Genomic DNA, 19,514 nt, shown 5'->3' with positions numbered 1-19,514 from the left:
CAGACCATTCCCATTTTCTCTATTTACATTTTTAAATAATCACTTTTTCTCCCTAACAAAATAAACATTACAGTCTTTCATTGAGGGTCTTATTTTTCAGATCTCTGACTGCTTTTGCAGACATATACTGAGAGTTTATCAAGAGGTCCACAGTATTCTAGTGTAATACCTAATTGCTCAAGATAAGATAGATAGTGTAGTGAAACAAAGAAGGAAAGTTAATGGTGATTGGAAAAAGAGTCAGATTCCTGAATATGGAATTTGGAAAGAGGCCTATTTCTATTTCTATTTTGTGTACAGATTTTTTCAGTCTTCCAGATAACAACAAATTTGGATGACTGACACAGATAACCTGAAAACAGCTTACAAAGCAGATCGAATCCTACTTACAGCATGTAAGCAATGACTCCTACACTCCACATGTCTGTAGGAAAGGAGACAAATTCATAATTCACAACTTCAGGAGCAAGAAATTCAGGAGTTCCAAAGTTTACTCGAAGTTTTTCCCTGGGTTTATATCTAGTCAAAGGAAACATTAATAAAAGAACATTATAGCTCTAAAGTTATATCGTAAGTTGCCCAGCACTTAGTGGGATGTCAGAAGCATATTTGACATTCAGGAGGAGATCAAGGACAGATAGAAGTACAAATTAAAAATAAATACTACCCATACATAGGAATGAAAAACATTTGTAAGCTTATATCATACTTCAGGATAAAACTCAACAACTAAACAAAGTAAGAAATTCAGATTTCAAAGATGACGTAGGGCAGCTGTTACCGTGCTTTGGAATCTTCCTTATGTCATAAGTTATGGTATCTGCTTAAACAAGAAAGTGATAAAGCATGAATTGTACTGTAAAAGGCCCTGACGTTCTCTTATGCTCTCTTTTGAGAATAGAACAGACAAGGGGTTCCACAAATTTTGTCGACTTCAGCTGTACCAGTATACTTATTTGTTAGAATCAGACTCTTTGAACCTTCAATCTGAAAAAAGGCTTCAGAACAAAACTTTTTTTTACCCAACTTCAAACATTCCTTATTAAAAGATGTCTTTGGAAACAACTTGTCACAAGAGCAGTAGGAGACCATTATGGGTCAAAGATGTAACTGCAAAGAAGTAATATTTCTTTGATTCTTTCCTCATTCATTTACAATTATTAGTAACATAGGCACATACCTTCTTGCCAATCCAAAATCAATAATTTTTATTTGATTTGCAGATCGGTTCACACACAGGATATTCTCAGGCTACCAAGAAAAACCAGAAAAGACTTCAGTAAGAAACAAGCATGACAAACAGAGCTTTTAGAAAACCATCGGGTGAAAACCACTGAGAAAAAGGTAAACATGCCATAAGCACCTTTTTCTTTCCACCCTGATCAGATTTCTCAGTATGGGTATAACCTCTTCTATCGCACAGCAGTTGAGGTTGGGTGTTCTGTGTCTTGATAACTGCTTCTTTTTCTGCTTTTCAATTTGACATAAGGCAGCAGTTCAGATAAAGAACTTGTTGGGGGAATGAGACAGAGAACGTAGACTTCAATAGTGAGGTTTCAGGATGCTGGCATGGTGATTTTGCAGATCTTAGTAAGCTGCCACTGGAATTTTTTAAAAGTTTTTTTAAACAAATTTACTGGGCTTTGAAATTTATGTCTTTAAGTTTCTGTATTCATAGATGTTCTGGCAGTAACTGTCTGATTGAGCACTGACATTTTATGCTAGTTACAGCAGCTTTATGTTTTCATCACATATTTTACCAGAAGGTGGGATTCACAGGTTAAATCCCTCTGGATTTTCACAGGGCCAATTGTTCTTCATTCCCCTGGAAGGAATCCATTGCTTACTAAATTACTCACAAATCAAACAGAAGGGAGCGAGGATAGAATCTGGCCAGTTGTCTTCAAAATGTAAATATCTAATATAAATTCACTGCCAGCAGTTTTATAGTTTTATGTACTTTGTCTCGTTGCTCTTTTAGTCCTCTTTGAAATAAAACAGCCCACAACACTTAAAACATTAGTTAACCTTCGTCACCATTACTAATTCATTTTAAACTCAGGACTTGTAAACATCATAGGTCCATAGTTTCTGTGGTCATGGATGATTATGGTCAAGATGAATTTCTTTCAATTTCAAACATTCTTCCTCAAACTCATTTGTTACTGACAACAACCTGTGAGTAAGCAAAATAGAATGGAGAATCTGTAACTGTCCAGCACGTGAAAAGAAAGGTCACTGAGAAGAATTCATTAGATTGTATATGGGCCTCTTTGTCAGCAGTATGACATATAAAAACTGTGCCAACTCCAAGAACATAATTAATATGTCTCAAAGACTGATGTGAAATTCTTGATAGGTTTTTGGTATCTAGATGTTTATAAAGAAAGAGAAAAGTAAGTCTGATAAAGCAAGTGAGTTGATAAAGCAACAGATCCCAATAATCATCTGTTCACTTGCTTAACATGTGCAATAATTTAAATGCTAACAACTCAGTTATTACAAGCCAAAAACAGCAGCTGTAATAAAAATCTCAACAAAGGCAAAACTCTCTTTGCACTTTTTAGTTCTTTTTGCTTTATTATAAAGCTGAGGAATATGTTATGGGGACTTCATAGACACTTGTAAAACTAAAGACATCATCCCCTTTTATTTCTGGACTAAATAAATGTAAGAAATATATAATCATAGAAAGGTTCAGGTTGCAGAGGACTTTAAAGGACTTTAAAACTAGTTCCAATGCCCCCTTCCACGGGCAAGGTTTCCAAGCCACTAGATGGAGCTGCCCATGGCCCCCTCCAACCTGGCTTTGAATGCCTCCAAGAATGGGGAATCCACCAGCTCTTTGGGCAGCCTATGCCAGCGCCTTACCACCCTATAAGTAAAAAAATTCTTCCTCATGTCTAACCTGAATCTCCCCTCTTTTAGTTTAAGGCCATTGCCCCTTGTCCTTTTGCTATCAGACCATGTAAACAGCTGTTCCCCTCCTGCTTGGAAGCTCCAACAAGTACTGGAAAGCTGTAATGAGGTCTCCCTGGTTCCTTCTCTTCTCCAAGCTAAACAAGCCCAACTCCCTCAACTTTTCTTCATAAGAGAGGTGCTCCAGCCCTTCTGTCATCTTTGTGGCCCTCCTCTGAACCTGCTCAAACAACTCTACATCCTTATTGTGCTGGGGCAGCGGGTTTGGACACAGTACTCCAGATGTGGCCACAAGAGGGCAGAGCAGAGGGGTACAATCACTTCCCCTGCCCTTGCTGGCCACCCGTCTTTTGATGCAGCCTAGGATACTGTTGGCTTTCTAGACTGTAAGAGCACACTGCTGGCTCATATCCAGCTTTTCATCCATCAGGACCTCCAAGTCCTTCTCTATATGGCTGCTCGCAATGAGTTCTTCTCCCAGCCTGTACTCCAGATATAAGAATCGCTGCAATTCAAGTGCAACACCTTTCACTTGAGTTTGTTAAACCTCATTAAGTTCTCATTCTCATGTGCCCACTTTTTGAGCTTGTCTAGTTCCTCCTGGATAGCATCCATGCTTTCTATCATGTCAACTGCACCACTCAGCTTGGTACCATCAGCAAACCTGCTGAGGGTGCACTCAATCCCACTGTCTGTCATTGATAAAGATCTTAAAGAGCACCAGCCCCAAAATGGACCACTGGGAGACACCACTCATGACTGCCCTCCATCTGAATATAGAGACATTCACAACAGCCATTTGGCTACAAGTATCCAACCAATCCTTTATCCACCTAATAGTCTAGCTTTCAAATCCATATTTCTCCATTTTATTATTTAATAAAAACTTGGTTCAAGGGAAGAAGATCCAGCTCAAATGTCCAGACTATTGAAACATACCTTTACAAATTGTTTTCTAAGTGTGACAGCAATTAGCAGTCAGCCAGTGTAAGAATATGCAGTTGGTAAATTTGGTTTTAGATAGAAGGGACTTTCTGTGTATACACTTGAATAGTTCAGATTGCTAAGCAAATAATCAATGGAGAATCCATCACTCTTTTCTGGACTTTCAGCTGTACTGGCAGTTTTTGTCTAACCTAACAGATGCTGTATTATCTGCATCAACTACTTTTTTATTACTTTCATTTAGCAAATACTTTCTTATGTATTTGGCCTCAGCATGGTGTAAATGGAGTTAATTTCTATCCTGTGGCTGATGCATAAGACAGAGATCTTGCGCAGCTGAATTACATAATATTTGCACAATATTTATAGATGGAAAAGGAAAAAATGAAAATAGCAAGATATTGTTGCCAATATCTTTCTGGCTTTCTGTAAAATCATTCTGCAGAAAACTCAAGAGCTATGTAGCTTGATGACATATGACCATGATTCTCATCAAAGTTACTTCTGTAGTGATTTAACTGATCTCAGTGTGGCTGAAGTAAATACACATCAGTTCAAGAAAAGCAGAATAAAGTTATTTGTTTTTTCTGCCATGGGAATCTGCTAAGCAGCATGGCCTAACATTAAAGAACAAAATTTCCACAGCTGTCATTGCGCAGAACAAACATGTGAGTTCTCTACCTTTAGATCCAAGTGAAGGATGTACATTTGGTGCATGTACTGAATTCCCTCGCAGATCTGTTTTATGAATGAGATTGTATCCATTTCTGTCAAATTGCTGTTCTCATCAATTATTCGGTCAAATAATTCACCTCCTTCCACACTGATGAGAAAAAGACAATGAAGTGATCATCAAGTACAAGTCCAAATCCAAACCCATGCAATTACAATTGTATAGACTTTAAACTGTTGACTATTTTAAGGATTCACAATCAGGTTCAGTGAGAGGGGTCTACAACATGAGCTTGTATTCTGATCTGAGTTTCTCACATACTCGGTACTGATACATACTAGCCATAATTTCTTCAAAGTTTGAGAACCTAGTCTCCCATTCATTGAGAGATGCTGTCTTGGGACATAATTTTGCACCAGTGGAATTAATGACATCACATGGAAAACCACGACAACATGCTACACAATCTGCATTAAATCCTTGGTCTTCTCCATCAGAGCTTAAGAGGAACATGATACAAAATTTCAATTTGAAGCAACATAAAATCAATGAAAATGACTTCTTAATTTCTTATTACATTTCAGAATACCTCCATCTTACCAACTGATATCTAAGCTGACTTCTAGCTTTTGTGTTGTACTAATTGTGTAAATCAAGTTCATGCGACTGCCTACGAATATCCAGAAAAGTCAAGCTCTTCTGCCATGCATTTCAGTGTTTTAGTTGCATTCTTTTTGGCTTCCAGAAAAAGAAGCAACATCTATTTGTTTTTAAGGCAGCTATTTTGAAACTAATTAGCCTGATAGACCAGCATAAAAGACAGGTGAATCCATTCAGGCATCCAGTAAAAGATCATCCACAGCATCTACAGTAGGGATCTATTCATTGTAAGATATTCATTGTAAGTCTTTTCATTTGCCTCACAGAAGTGGAGATATTCTGAGATGCCTATCTCTTAGTTGACACAAAATACCATCTGAAATTAAAGAGAAGCTAAATAACAGCTCTATCCTCAAATGGCATAGTGGCTTTACATCACCTGGAGTGTGGAGCATCACTTGAAAAAAATACATAAATAGCTCTGTGGCACTTTTTCTTATTTTTTTCCCAATTATTATTCCTCAGAACATATTTCATATGCCCTTTCTACCTGCTAAAAGCTTTATTTCTAATTTTGGGCAAAATAAGAAGGAAACAAACAGTTCTAGCAACAGTGGTAAAGACAGAAATTGGAAGAACACACTTACTATTCCATGACTAGGACAATGTCATTTTTTGACTCAAAGGCGTCATAGAGCTGGATAAGATTCACATGATTCAACTGGTTCATGACACTGATTTCATTCTTTACTTCATTCTGTAAAGAATCATGAATATTGTTTCAGAGATTGTTTTTTTTTTTTTTTGTTTTTTATTTTCTAAGACAGGTACATGGACAAAGACAAATTCAGTTTGAATCAGATATCTACGTTATCTTCCTGTTTTCACTTGTGTTAAGCAAATCCAAGGTTTGCCTTTGATTGTTTCTGCAATGGTAGACATCAAGGCAATAAGCACTAGACTGAACTCATAGCTTGAGTAGGGGGCTGCTTCAGTAATACGCTAGGAGAAAAAGGGAGGGGAAAAAAGGAGCAAAAGCACACATGGGCAAGCAGTAATCTGTCTAAGAAAAGTCCAGGACAGTCCTCAAAACCTCCCTCTTCAATCAGGGGGGAAAGACAGATGCCTCTGTTCAGTCCAGCTATTTTAAATGTGCAGTTTAGGGTGGCTGAGTCATTATCCAATGGTGCCAATCTCTCTTCTGACTATAATGGGATTCTTGATGATCAGCTTACCCACAGACTGCTATGCCTTAGAGAACCACAGATAGCTGAGACAAATCGCACCCTTGACTACCATTAATGACACAGCTGTCACAGAAAAGATGCTAGGAATGTCTTTCTTATGAAAGCAAGCCCCAGATGGCCATGAGTTTTGCAAAACAGGTCAGACTAATTCTTCTCATTTATATTTGTGTTGATGTCAGGAGCCCAGATCAAGCCTGTAATCAGCATACCTCACAGTGACATGAATTCATTGCAGTAAGGATAGAGTGGGGTGGAGGGGGAAGTAGGCTATTTCACAGGCCAGACCATCAGAATAAACACTAATAGAATTAAAAGTAAGGGGGAAAAAAAAAGAAAAAAAAAAAAAAAAGAAAAAAAAAAAAGGAAAGCCAAAGAAACACAAAGATCTGAAAAGAAAGTAGGAAAAGTTGTGATTAAAAAAGTAAAACAAAAAATATGAGAAAACCCAGAAAGAAGGCTTTGATGAGCAGAGAAACAGAGCTGCAGAGCCAATGGTAAGTCAGCAGGTTTTATGACTATGATGGCTTGTGGGCCACTTGGACATGGTCTGTTGAGTAAGTGAAGAACAGTGTGGGGTCCATGAATGAACAAAGACTACCAACCTTCTCTTTATCTCCTCTGGCTTTTATAATTTTGGCTGCTAGCTTGAGACCTGTTGCTTTCTCTTCACATTTGTGTACCATACCAAATCGTCCTCTAGGGAAAAAAGGGAAAAAATATTAATCAAAACCATACAGTTGCATTGCCCTTGTGTGCAAACTAAGTTATACAGAATGGAAAAAATCCTCTCCCTACTGAGTTCCATTTCAATTGCTCTATTGCTACTATGTTATTGTATAAATCAGACTTGCTACCGCTCATTTAGGCACACCAAAATTACACTGTTGCAGCTGATATTATTCCACTTTTATGATTCATTAACATTCATTACTTCTAACATCTTTTAATGTGTGATGAGGTATCCAAGGCAAGCTAACAGAAATACATACTGTAATAATAATAACTCATAATAACTCACTTATGAGCACAATCTGCCTCTCCCCACCTCATCATTCTACCCCAAGGGAAGGCTGCGATTTCATGGTGAAACAAAGCCTACTCAAGATCATGTTGCTACCAGAAATGACAATATCACTCTATCATAAACTATGGCAGCATGAAAGATCTAGCGATTACTTGGTCTGTCAGACTAGCTTGTTGATCTACTTGAAAACATTCAGGTATTTTCAGGGATGGGCTATGCTGAGGGAAAGAAGGCTACATGTTTCTATGTCCCACTGGCTTCGATGTGAAGTACTGTCACATCCTAGAAGCATCATGACAAAACCTAAGGGCAGATGGCTGACCTAGAACAAAACCAAATACAAGCAAAGTCTGGTGGTGCCAAACCTTCAGCCAAAATTCACTCACACAGTAAAACCAACCTCTTGTTTTAATTCCTCTCTAAGCACTGTTAAAGCTTAGCCTTTCTAGGGAGGCACAATTCTTCCATTTACCTCCTGGGGTTCCTGGCTGTAAACTCTTGCCTTGCTTTACACGTTGATTGGGTTCACTTGACTTACCCTCCCAAGATTTCATTCCTGTTGACATTATAATAACTGCTGATGCCCACCGTTTTGGCTGAAACAATCCGGTGATCAAATGGTGCTGGTGGAGTAGAAGTATCATCTACAGAAGAAAAAACAGCGTATGAGTGGTCACATGCACTGCTTGTCTGCCTCATATATTTCAGTCCTTCTTTCCCCGAGATAAATTAATTTAAGAACTGAATAATCTTACTGTAAGTTAAATAGATATGTCTCTCCGTTATTCAGAAAGGGTTTTACTCCAGAGCTCTGGTTCAGAAAGCACAGTGTCACAGGGGAGCTACACTAAGACAAGTACTCCTCTACTTAGTTAGCACCTTCTGCACTGTGAGTGTCAGGAGCAGCATGAGGCTAGACTGCTAGACTAAGCCAGTGCAGCTTCATGCCCACAAGACAGTTTGTTTAGAAGATCTGGAAGGATTTTTTTCCTATCCAATTTTTAATTTCCCAGGAACTGTTAATAGATGAGTATATACTGTAATTCTCTCCTGGTATAGAAAGAGATACAGAGCTTTTCTGTAAGCCCAGCTAGATGATGTCATCTCCCTTCTTATGGTGTTCATAGCAAAGAATCCCTTCTCTACTGGCCATCTGATTGATACAATTTGTCATGCTCCCCAGCATTGTGTCTGCCTTTAGAGATTGCATTAACTGCTTGTGCACACAATGGAGTTTCATCCTGTCATGTAACACTTGGGGTTTCCAATATGGCTCAGGGTCCAATGTGGTAGACACACGCTGCTTTGAAGAGCTGCTATGCTTAAAAAAGAAGGCAGGTAAATGGAAAAGAGGGACACAGTAAAGAGATGGCTTCCTTGGAGACAGACACAGAGTTTTGGCACAAATGTAGATCTCCATTATTATTGTCAAGACCTTCGCACGCAGGATGTTCTGCCATCCTCATGTCAAAATCTCTGCTGGATACCAGCCCTGCATGCGTGATTTCTCTTTGAATATTTTGCAGGACATTGCGATTCCAAATTCATACTCATGTTGTTTTTCACTTGATTGATATTGCCAGGAGTGACCTTTGGCTGACCAAGGTGACAAATACTTCAGCTGGTTGGGAGGGTTAGAGCCACAGTGCTTTAACATGAGCTCTCTGGTCTGGAATGCCAGGTCTTTTTTGTGAGGGGCTTGTTGAGCAATTTGAAAACCATTCATTCCTCCAGTGAAAATGATTAAAACCACAAACAAAACAAAAGAAAAACATGACAGCATGTAGCTGGCAGGAACACTCATTAATGTAACAGTGGAGTGTCCTTATTCAAAGCAAATAACCAGGATACCAGCTATGTACCTAGATTTTTTTGACTGTTAATAACTTACATGGACAGGAAGTTAGTTCATGGTCAAGGAATTGTGAAAAGCTGGGGCTCCGGAGGTTTGCCACCTACTTGTGATTCTGCAGAGCTTGAATTGCATGTCCTTAAGTATGAGCCTTTGTATGTTACCAAAACGAGCATCTACCCTACAGGCAGAATTTGAGCCTAATGACACAAACTCCAAGGGCCCCAGCATGTAACTGGTGGAAGAATATGGGGTTTTGAATGTTCAACTCTCAAATGTTACCAAACTTTGAGCAAGAAAGTGCTCATTTAAAGAAGTCAGATCATGTGTCTGAGTTTTAGCCTTCAAGATTTTTTCAATGACAAATCCTCCATTTTTCTTTTACTGCATACCAAAGGGGATTTCTCACTATTCAAGAATGTCTTGCTGTTACAGATGAAAGACACTCCAAGAGACACTAACTTTAATGCCATCCCTAACAATCTGCCAGAGCTCAGGACAGCTTATGAGTTGAGATTTTTAGCTTACTATCTCCTGTTTTTGTTAGAGAATCTAAGAACCTCACACAGATACTTAATTCATTGTTTCCTTTTCCCACTCCACCCTGCATTCCCAAAGCAAAGAAAACCATTGTTTCCTATGTGTGTGCATGCATTTGTAAACATCTTCAAATCCATCAGGCCATCACCTCATGTTTCATCATTTATGTGCAAGGATAGGCACTGAAATTCTCAAGCAGAATTGTTAGGTGTTAGAAATCTCTGCTTCACTCTGCTTCAGAATTCAGTGCCTGAACACCATTTATACAACTTTTCAGCAGCATCAGTCAGGCCTCCACTCAGCAGTTTGTACTTCTTTATTTTATAGACTACAGTTCTCACTTCAGATTGCTATAGCACTGATGTGAGGAACCTGGTTTTTCAGACTACATCCAGAACACTGTGGTTAATATATGTTCTTAGCACCTCCACAAGTCAACCAGTTTTGTCACACATTATGTAATTCCTCCCACTACTCCATGTCTGAAAGTTCTAGCTCTCTGTTGTCAAAAGAAGAGGGAAAGAGGATAGTATCAGTGGAGTAGTTGTGGCAAAAGCAAATCAGTTGTGACTAATTTCTGTAAGAACAGAAGCCTTTATGAAAAGATAAGCCAACTCCTCAGGTAATAAATGTTGGTAGAATTTGATGGCAGCAAACAGAACTATCGTATTTCCCATCACTTTACGATGTGGTCCGTGAACAACTGCTTCCCATTAGGGCTACCATCCACTTCTTTTTCCTCTTACTAATTATGTTCTTTATGTCATTATTCTCTATGGATGTCTTTGTCTGGCCATCACCCTCAATACTGGTGAAATAAAATGGTTTGGTTTTGCCTTTAGAAATACTTCCTGCACAAGCCCTGGATTTTATTTTAGTTTTACATGTTCCATCAGAGCTTTCTGCATGTAGCTTGCTCTGCTGTCATCTTTGATTAGGCCTTCAACATTCACTCAAAGCTTACTGCTACCATATACTGAAATTGGCAGATCTGCTCAATGACTGAACTATGATTTCCTGTACCTTTTCCACAGCCTTTACACCTGCAAAGACAAAACATGGCATTAGAGCAAGGTACACTTAAAGCAGAGAAAATTTACAAATATAAGTGAAAAACACCTACACACATACTGCATTCAAACATTAGGCTATTTTGCTTAATGGTGTAAAATAATACGGTTAAATAAACTGATTTAATACTCAGAGGAATAAAATGACCTCTAAGTAATCGTGACAGCAGAATGACTCTTCATTACTGAAATGCCTACTTGAGTTCTACTGATTTTAACATTTGACTATCAATCTCACCTTTAAAGCAATGGGAGAGGACTGGGATTTCACTCTGTTCTTATAGGTTCCTGAGAGCTTAAACTGGTTTATCCCTGAAAGGCTAAATATAAATGCAGCACAGAAAGAACTACAGTAAACAAGTTTATCAGTATAATTTTCTGGGCAAAGTTTTACAATCTTATATTATTAAGTTACTAAATTTTGTAGTAACTTAATTTGCAAATGGTACGTGGCCTAACCTAACCTTAATTTGTTCATATGTTGTATGATGCTGCAATAAATAAACATTACAGAGTGGGAGAATGCTCATCAGTGATTAAGAATAGCATATCACAATTCTCATATTCTTTCTTCTAAGCAAACAACCAAAATACACTGCCAAGTACTAGGTATGGTAGATTGACTGTCTGTTTTCAGGCTTAGAGATTAGAGACAGATGAACTCATTTTATATTTTTGTATCGGACTGGATTTTCACTAGTATTTATACTAATTCGTTACTTTGACTTAAAACCTGACCTACATGTTTTTCTAAAGCAAGGGTCTCTTAAGAATGCACAGTCTGAGTTTCAGGCCTTACATTCCCTCCGGTGCCTCTTGATCATGGCTTTGTCCTGCCTCATCTTCATTTTGGGAAGATGCTGATGGCTCCTCATCCTCTTTTTCATTATTACTATCAACTCCCTCCCCTTCATTCATCCTCTCTTCTTGTTCTTCAACTCCAGGCACCTGTTGCACCTCCTTCGTCTCCTCATCAGCTGACTCCCTCTCTATCTCCTGCCCAGTTATCCTTTGACAAGCATCATCAACAGCATCATTTTCTTCCTGTACTGAGCTTCTCCTGTAGCAGCTTTCAAAAGCTATTTCTTCTTTCTCCTCTGTTTCTTCAGAATGAGATTCAGGAGAATCCATCTGTAGCAGAACAGTACTTTCCCTCTCAGCATTTTCCTTGTTGAGCTTATCGACTTCTTCGTGACAACAGGACTGGCTGTTCTGGATGACCCCCTCTGAAAGTAAATAGATCAGCAAGAAATATGTCAGTAGTTCTCTTAGAGCCAGTAACCATATTGAAGTAGAACTTGCATGCTCAAAATCACCTCCACTGTATTTTGATCAAAGCACTTGCTTTCTTCTCCTACTTTCAAGTTCAGTGTAAATATCTCCTAAGTGAATGAAAAGCCCTAAGCTTCAGCAGAGTTCTTTTTCTTCAGGACTGGGACATCACGGGCCTTTCAGAAACAGCAGTGGAAAAAGCTTTTCTCATTCAAATTTATTGTCAGGTTAATGAGACCCTCGTGCAAAGCTTTTCTTTGAGCAGTTTACCACCAACAAAGCTGGTGAGGAGTCTTAAGCAGAAGTCTTACAAGGTGTGACTGAAGAAACTGGGCTTGTTTAGTCTGGAAAAGAGGAAGCCCAGGGGAGACCTAACCACTCATTACAACTACCTGAAGAGAGGTTGCAGTGAGGTGAGATGATTGCTCTCTTCTCTCAGGTGCAATAGGACCAGTGGTAACAGCATCAAGTTGTATCAGGGGAGGTTCAGGTTAGATATTAGGAACAATTTCTTCTCTAAAGGAGTAGTAATGCATTGGAACAGGCTGCCAGGGAGGCAGTGGAATTGCTGTCCCTGAAGGTGTTCAAGAAATATGCAGATGTGGCAGTGATATGGTTAGTGGGCATGGTGGTGATGGGTCAGTGGTTAGACATGATCTTTGAGGTCTTTTCCAACCTTAATGATTCTATGATTCCATAATTCTTTACACATAGACACATGACAAGTTGCTAGGATATGATGGCAACATGTTTCTTGTACTATTCTCATGTATGCTGGTGAGCACATACAGAACCCAAGCAAGAGCTGCTCAGGAGAGCACAGGTGACTTCTGTGAGGGTTATTACTGAAGTAGTAAGGACTTTGCACCTTTACTCTTAGGAACTTGAAACTGATCAGAAGAAAAAACATTCTAACCTGCTGAATCTGGTGGTTCCTCCTCTTGTATAGAATTTGTTCCCGTCTCACTCAAATGCAACTTTTCTTTGACAACCTGTGGAAAAGGCAATAGATATATCAGTCAGCAAACAGAGTGTTCACATTGCATTGTTCCTCATGAATCTGCAGCCTGATTTATCTGGTGAGTCCAAGTAATCTGTGATCTGCCCAGAAAATATCAAGATTGAGCCACAGGGACTTAAAAGCCTTCCAGAGATGGGTTGTTACCCTGTACTAGCTTTTGCTGTTAAAACTAGTTTCGTTAAAGGAAAACTAGAAATATTTAATATTCTACCAAAAAATTTAGTAGCAGTCTTACTGAAAACAATTCAAAAAGATGTTTGCTGTTAATCCACATCTGGTAACAACATTTTTAACCATCCAACAATTTATTACAGGCTGACTGAGACAGTTACCAGGAATCAAGAGAGTATAAACCATCCTGACAGCTTTCTAGTGTGCTCTCATCTGTATTTTACAATGTTACAGTGACATCTAGAGGTGCTTTATGCCTTGCCAGCTCCTCAAAAGCAGCTATTACCTCTACATTTATGGCTATTTACAAATATTTTTATGCCGTTTGCTCAGTGTGTTTTTTCATCAGTCACTCCTAGACTTGTGGTAGGATGGTGACTGGTGTTTCTTTTCCACCTGCCTTCTACGTACAGTACTATGAAACCAATGCTGTCATTTAGTAATGTATGTGAAGGGTGTGAAAAATGCAGAAACTTCCAAATATTTTCCAGAGAGACTACATTCTCTCTTTGAGTATTGTAATGCGTTTCAACAAAATGTACAGGGTCAGGCACTAAATTTTGACTGTTTCAACCATGTAAGTTGGTGGTGTTGCTTTAATTTCATAAAGCTATATAGAAAACATGCATGAAAGAAAATCAATGAGAAACAAAAACAGTTAAGAAAAACAAGATAAAATTGCATGAAAGGATTTCGGCAGGACTTCTTCAGAAAATGTTGATCTGCAAGGGACAAAGAAACTGTGATGTGAACATGAGAATTGAGGCTGAAAATTATTTGGGATGCAGTTGTTCCCAGGAAGTTGCAAGCTGCAAAAAGGCCTAAATAGAACTAGCCAAGTACCCTTGAAAAATAAATCAGAGCCTTGTTCATATGGAACTTAAATATAAATGTCTTCACAAAGAATCAACCAATGCTTAGTCTGTTTTTCATGGTGGAAAGTGCTGAAAGAAGCATGGAAAACCCTTGGACTTACTCATTCTGCAATGTGACTGCAATTAGTAATGCACTCAGATTCCTGTAAGTATGTCAACCTCACCACACCACTGAGGACATCAGCTCTGATCAAATACAGTCAGCTGAGCAAATAACCAGAGAAACTGCCTCTGAGCTCTTTGATGCATGGGGCCAGATTTCACTTCTGCGTTCAGAACTAATTGCAGGCACACAGTGCTTCCTACTAAATACTGCTCTAGTTTGCAGGTGTGAAATACAGAAGTCAGCTTTTGAAAATCCACACCTAGTGGAATATTGGATGATGCCGAAAATCTGAAGCTGCCAGAGTGTTACATAAAATACTACACTGTTTATTCAAGCATCACTTCTGATCTCTTACATTTTAATAGCAGATGAGGAGCTCATACTAATTCAAACGAGAGGGAAAAAAAAGAATACAAATAAAACATTTACTGGCAATCTTCAGAATAAATAAATGTAACTATTTGCAGTAAGTATACAGCAGTAGTGCAGCAGAATAAAAAAACAAATGCAAGGACTAGATATTTGACTAGTACAGTCTGTAGACATATCAGTGATACATGCATGTGCATTCCAGTTCTCTCCACGTGAAGGGCTTTGCATTTAGTAGCAACACGTGACTTCAATTTGTCAAAACTTAATCCAGCAGTAAAAGCACGAGCTTGCTCTCATTATTTCTTCCCCTCAAAGGGTCAGATTGTTCCAAGTCTACTGGAGCTGGCTGAAGTCAATGGGCTCCTTCCTCCTGGCCAGACGCCTGCTGCAGGAGACGTGGCAACCTGCCCTGAGTTCACCCAGGGCACGTGTCCCCAAGATGTCCACCTGGGTAGAGACACCCATTGCCAAGATGTCTACGTGCAGGCAGCCAGGCCAGTCCCCCCAAGAATCTGCAGCCTGTGAGCACCCAAGGCCATCATGCTTTTCTGAAAACTTCGCCTGAAAAGCATAGAAGTGTCTCAGTGGCATCCATCCTGCCCGCCTACTGTTCATGTTTCTTCCTTCAGTCTGATAACTGTGCTCTTTCAAGAGATCTTTTAATTCAATTCCGGTGAGGTTTCATTTATTCATGTATTATTCATCCTGAAATTTGGTGACGTGTGATTCTTTTCTGTCTATAATTTCTAAATTATATCAATCAATATTTCTTAGTGCCAATTAGACTTCCACCCTATTGCTTTGCCTCTATTTAATGATCTGAATATATACAACTAGGATTATGGCACTACAGACATTTTCCCTATCCATACCAGCCCAAAGTTTTCAATGAAGTTTTCATTTTAATACCAGAAAATGTTAAGTACTAAAGGTTACACTGTGACACCACAAAATATACCAAAGTAAAAAGGTGCCTTCACCTACAAAAGTTGTTGTGCATTCAAAAACACATTTTGTAAACTAAACAGACTCTTTCATAAAGAACTTTGCTAGAGTCTAAGTAACAGAGAGAGAATAAAAACCCATATGGTGATAACAGAATAATGCAAGATATTCTGGAGGCTAAAACTTTTGAAAATTCTTTAAATTGACTTTTAAAAGTACATCATGAACCTTGCAGAAATTAAGCAATAAGAAATCATATGTATAAATATAATATATTTTAACAGAGATTTAAAATGCAGTGAGAGATTAATGTTTTTTTTATAGTCATCTGACCCTTTTTTAATGAGCTGCACTTAGTTAAATTCCTTCTTTATACCGAAGCAGTCTTAACCTTGGAATGTTTTCCTAGCTAACTTTCAATTTTTTTGTACAGCTAATAAAACTCTTTGATTTTTTTTTCCTATTTAAAAAAAAAAATAAAAAAGATTGTAATGAATGGCCTCATGAAGCAGCCCCAAGTTTTTAGCCAGAGGTCCTTTATCACTCCATCACATTTCATTTGATGACAAGACGTTATTCTCAATTTCATTCATCTGAGATCAAGACATGCAATATTGCACACATCTAGAACACTTTTCTGGCTTAGTTTCTATTTCTCAAGTTCTTAAAATACATTGTAGCTCATTGTTACTACAAGATATCCTGGCTTAGTATCAGCTCTGATCACCATCCATTCATCAATATGATTGTAGTTACTCAAGCTTTGTGAAGATTTCATTTCATTCACATCCAGAAATTAGCCATGTTTTTTTCCACCTGACCACTGTGAGATGAATGCTCTCAGTACTTCACACGTGGGAGAATGCATTGTGTACAGTGGAGGTCCTGGGGTATCAGAATGCATTGTGATGACTCCTGCACTATCCCCAGAACCCAGTGCTCAGCCTCTCCTTCACTTTTATCTTCCCCTTCAATATTCATTCCTTCCTTGTCTTCCTTCCAAGAACTCAGCAATGCTGAACAATTCTGATGCAAACTTATAAATGGTAGAAAATGCACCCCTGGGAACTCCAATTTCATGGCAGGTGGTACATCTGCCACGTGACTTCACTTTTTGCTATGCTACACAATCCACTGGCACCTTCTGGCAGAAAGAATATCTTCCACAACACTTACAGTGCTCTTTGAAGTAGATAAGAAATCACTCTTCTATATAATTCAAACACAAATCACAAGGATCTTTCAATCACACGTCAAAATGAGTTTAGCCATGAGAATCATAATTCCCTCTCTAGGAAATATAAGAGAGTTTGTGTGTGACATGCTGTCTCAAAAAGCCATTGGTAGTAATCTCTGCATGAAGACACATACTAAAAGCAGAAAACTCCCTTAGGATAACATCATCATAGGTGAGACTGCCTCACATCTCTCCTTCTCCACATTTCTGGATGTCTTCATGTGTGATCACTGACAGGGTCCCATGTGCTTCACAGGTCGCTCATGTGCATCATATATACCTGCACCACATCCCAAGAGCTTTCTAGGTGCCATTCTCCACATTTTCCACATTACTGTTAAATGTCTCATTCTCTGTAGTGAGCTCCACTGACTCCACTGTGAGAAAGCAGGGGAAAAGTCCAGCTCAAAACTCAAAAATCTCCACCTAACCATTACTAGAGCAATTTTGTGCTACAGCATCAGTTAAGAAGACTCATTCATATTTCACACCTTTACTAACCTATCTGTGCTAAGCATGTAATGAAATCCACAGCAAATACGTTCAGACTTCTTGAACTATCCTTCACAAGCCACTTTTGGGAAATCACACTGCTGGGAGACTTCCAAAGAGTTACAAACTTCAAAAACCATTCCCTGCAGCTTTGATGACTCACTTTTAATTGAACTCCAGAAACACAGGTTTCCTGAAAATGAACTTCATTTAACATGAAGGGGCTCTGGGTGTGTGGGGAGGGGAAGTTCTCTTCATTTTCCCTTTACAGACATATTTTCCTGTGGGACCTCACCACAAAGGCAGCAAAAAGAATGTGCTTGGACTCATCCCAGGCTCTGCTGGGGCTGCTGCCCAGCCAAGCATCACTGCTCCTTGTCACTGGTGCACATGTATGCAAAGCCCAGGATGCTGCCAATGCAACACCAAATCAAATACATTCCTGAGTAGTTTCCCTTGTCATCAAAAGCCAGCATGATGAAGCTCTGCATTTAATTGCAATGGCACTCTCTCCTACAGGAGGAGGCATTCAAGCATGGTATCCTACCTACCAGCAGATATATCTGACCCCTGCTAGGGGACACCTGAAAATTGATTGAATAGGTAGAACTCCTGATGTCAAAAGGTGGACTGTAGATAACTGGAGTGAGCAAAGACTTCTTCCCTGGGCAAATCCCTCCTACTGCTGTCTCCCCTCTTCAAACTAGCCTTCTTTTACAGGACTGCTCCCTGATGACCTTTGTCTTGCTCTCCTGCACTCTCTAGTTACATCTGTATCTCATGAGGTCTCTTTAGATTTGCAAACGAATTGCAGTGGATTCTTAAAATGGTGGCAGTAACACACAGGCATTAATGTCATACCAAAAAGCCATGCGAGGCTATGTGCAGGTATTTAGAATTTGGTAGTGCCTGCTTTGATTCCACACATTCCTCAGGTAAAAGAAGGAGCAAAACCACAACTGCAGTGCCCAGGGCTGGATCCTATCCAAGGAATATTGACAGCAGAGGGCAAGTTCAGGTGCTAAAAGAAAGCAAAAGTATACAATGTTCTGAATTGGAAGTGCATGAAAAACCTCCTATTGGTGTCAGTAAGGGAGAAAACAGGGCAAAACGAGATGAAGATGTCTTGTCTGGAGAAAACTTAAAGGCTTTATAAACAGCAAAAGCGAGGGAGATAATTATAACTCTAATAATGTATGGCTCACTCAAAAACTGGATTATCTCTACTGAGGACAGATTTGGAGAAAGGCATTGGTTCTGAGGAGCAGAGAAGCACTCCCAGTTATAAAGGCAACTAAAGCCACTGACATTGTCTTGCCCAAGCAGCATACACATCTACTGAGATCCTGCACAAAGACTCTACCCTCTAAACTAGTGAGGATTGCAGAAACTCTTGCAGACAGAATTAAAGAAGAAAATGAAACAACTCCTGCCTGTTTGGCTGGAATATGAAATATTTACAGAACACGGCCAATGTGGAAAGAAGGAAAATAATGCATGAGGGACCAGTTAGTACTTGTAGGCAAAATGAAGGAATCAGAATAATGGTTACAAGCTGAGGCTGAATGGATCTTAAAACACAGATTGCAAACAGAAGTTTAATTGCCGACTTCAATTAAAGCAATGAGTGACTTGCAATTGCACTGTGATACCTGTGCAGGAGGGACAGAGGGTTCAAACAGAAAGCACAACTCCCAGTGCTGGCGAGTTTTAATGTGGGAAACAGCCTCAAACTGCTCATAGTTTTTAGTCCTGTGGAAAAGCCTGTTGAAATGGCAAGTGACCAAAATTACAGCAAGTTGCAAGCAAATGCAGAAAGTTCCTCATCACTTTATGATGGCAACAAAATGGACTTCATGACCCTCCAGGTGAGCATTTCCAGGTTAATAGTATAGAATTGCTAAACTGTTTAATTTGGAGAAAATAAGTGAAATATTATTTTACCCTCCTTTCTGATAGGTGGAAGGAACAAGACTGAAAGTGGAGTCACAGTGTCATTTTGCAACAGGATTATCACGGACTACTTAGGTGAAATTGAGGAAAACCTCAAGATTTTAAAGGCACTGGTGTAGAACTGCTGATTTCCCTGAGTAGTAGTAGTAAGAAAAACAACTCAGAAAAACAAGAAATGCATGCTTCTCCTCTCAGCCACT

At 39.1% G+C, this 19,514-nt stretch overlaps 1 protein-coding gene across 3 annotated transcripts in view; it reads right to left on the bottom strand.

Moving 5' to 3' along the window:
• Positions 1–19,514, bottom strand: part of MYLK4 (myosin light chain kinase family member 4) — a 58,525-nt gene that overhangs the window by 6,363 nt on the left and 32,648 nt on the right. For all 3 annotated transcript variants that reach the window (XM_052697611.1, XM_052697610.1, XM_052697609.1), the window contains exons 2-10: positions 13,059–13,134; positions 11,670–12,096; positions 10,824–10,843; positions 7,947–8,052; positions 6,987–7,080; positions 5,785–5,894; positions 4,546–4,687; positions 1,181–1,251; positions 391–519 (exon numbers count right to left, since the gene is read on the bottom strand). In XM_052697611.1, the coding sequence (XP_052553571.1) occupies positions 391–519; positions 1,181–1,251; positions 4,546–4,687; positions 5,785–5,894; positions 6,987–7,080; positions 7,947–8,052; positions 10,824–10,843; positions 11,670–12,096; positions 13,059–13,134 (1,175 nt within the window). The remainder of the gene's footprint in view (positions 1–390; positions 520–1,180; positions 1,252–4,545; positions 4,688–5,784; positions 5,895–6,986; positions 7,081–7,946; positions 8,053–10,823; positions 10,844–11,669; positions 12,097–13,058; positions 13,135–19,514) is intronic.

Source organism: Tympanuchus pallidicinctus, unplaced genomic scaffold (assembly GCF_026119805.1).
Source record: "Tympanuchus pallidicinctus isolate F22 unplaced genomic scaffold, pur_lepc_1.0 scaffold31, whole genome shotgun sequence".
Lineage (NCBI taxonomy): Eukaryota > Metazoa > Chordata > Aves > Galliformes > Phasianidae > Tympanuchus > Tympanuchus pallidicinctus.
This window is presented reverse-complemented; position numbering and strand designations above follow the sequence as displayed.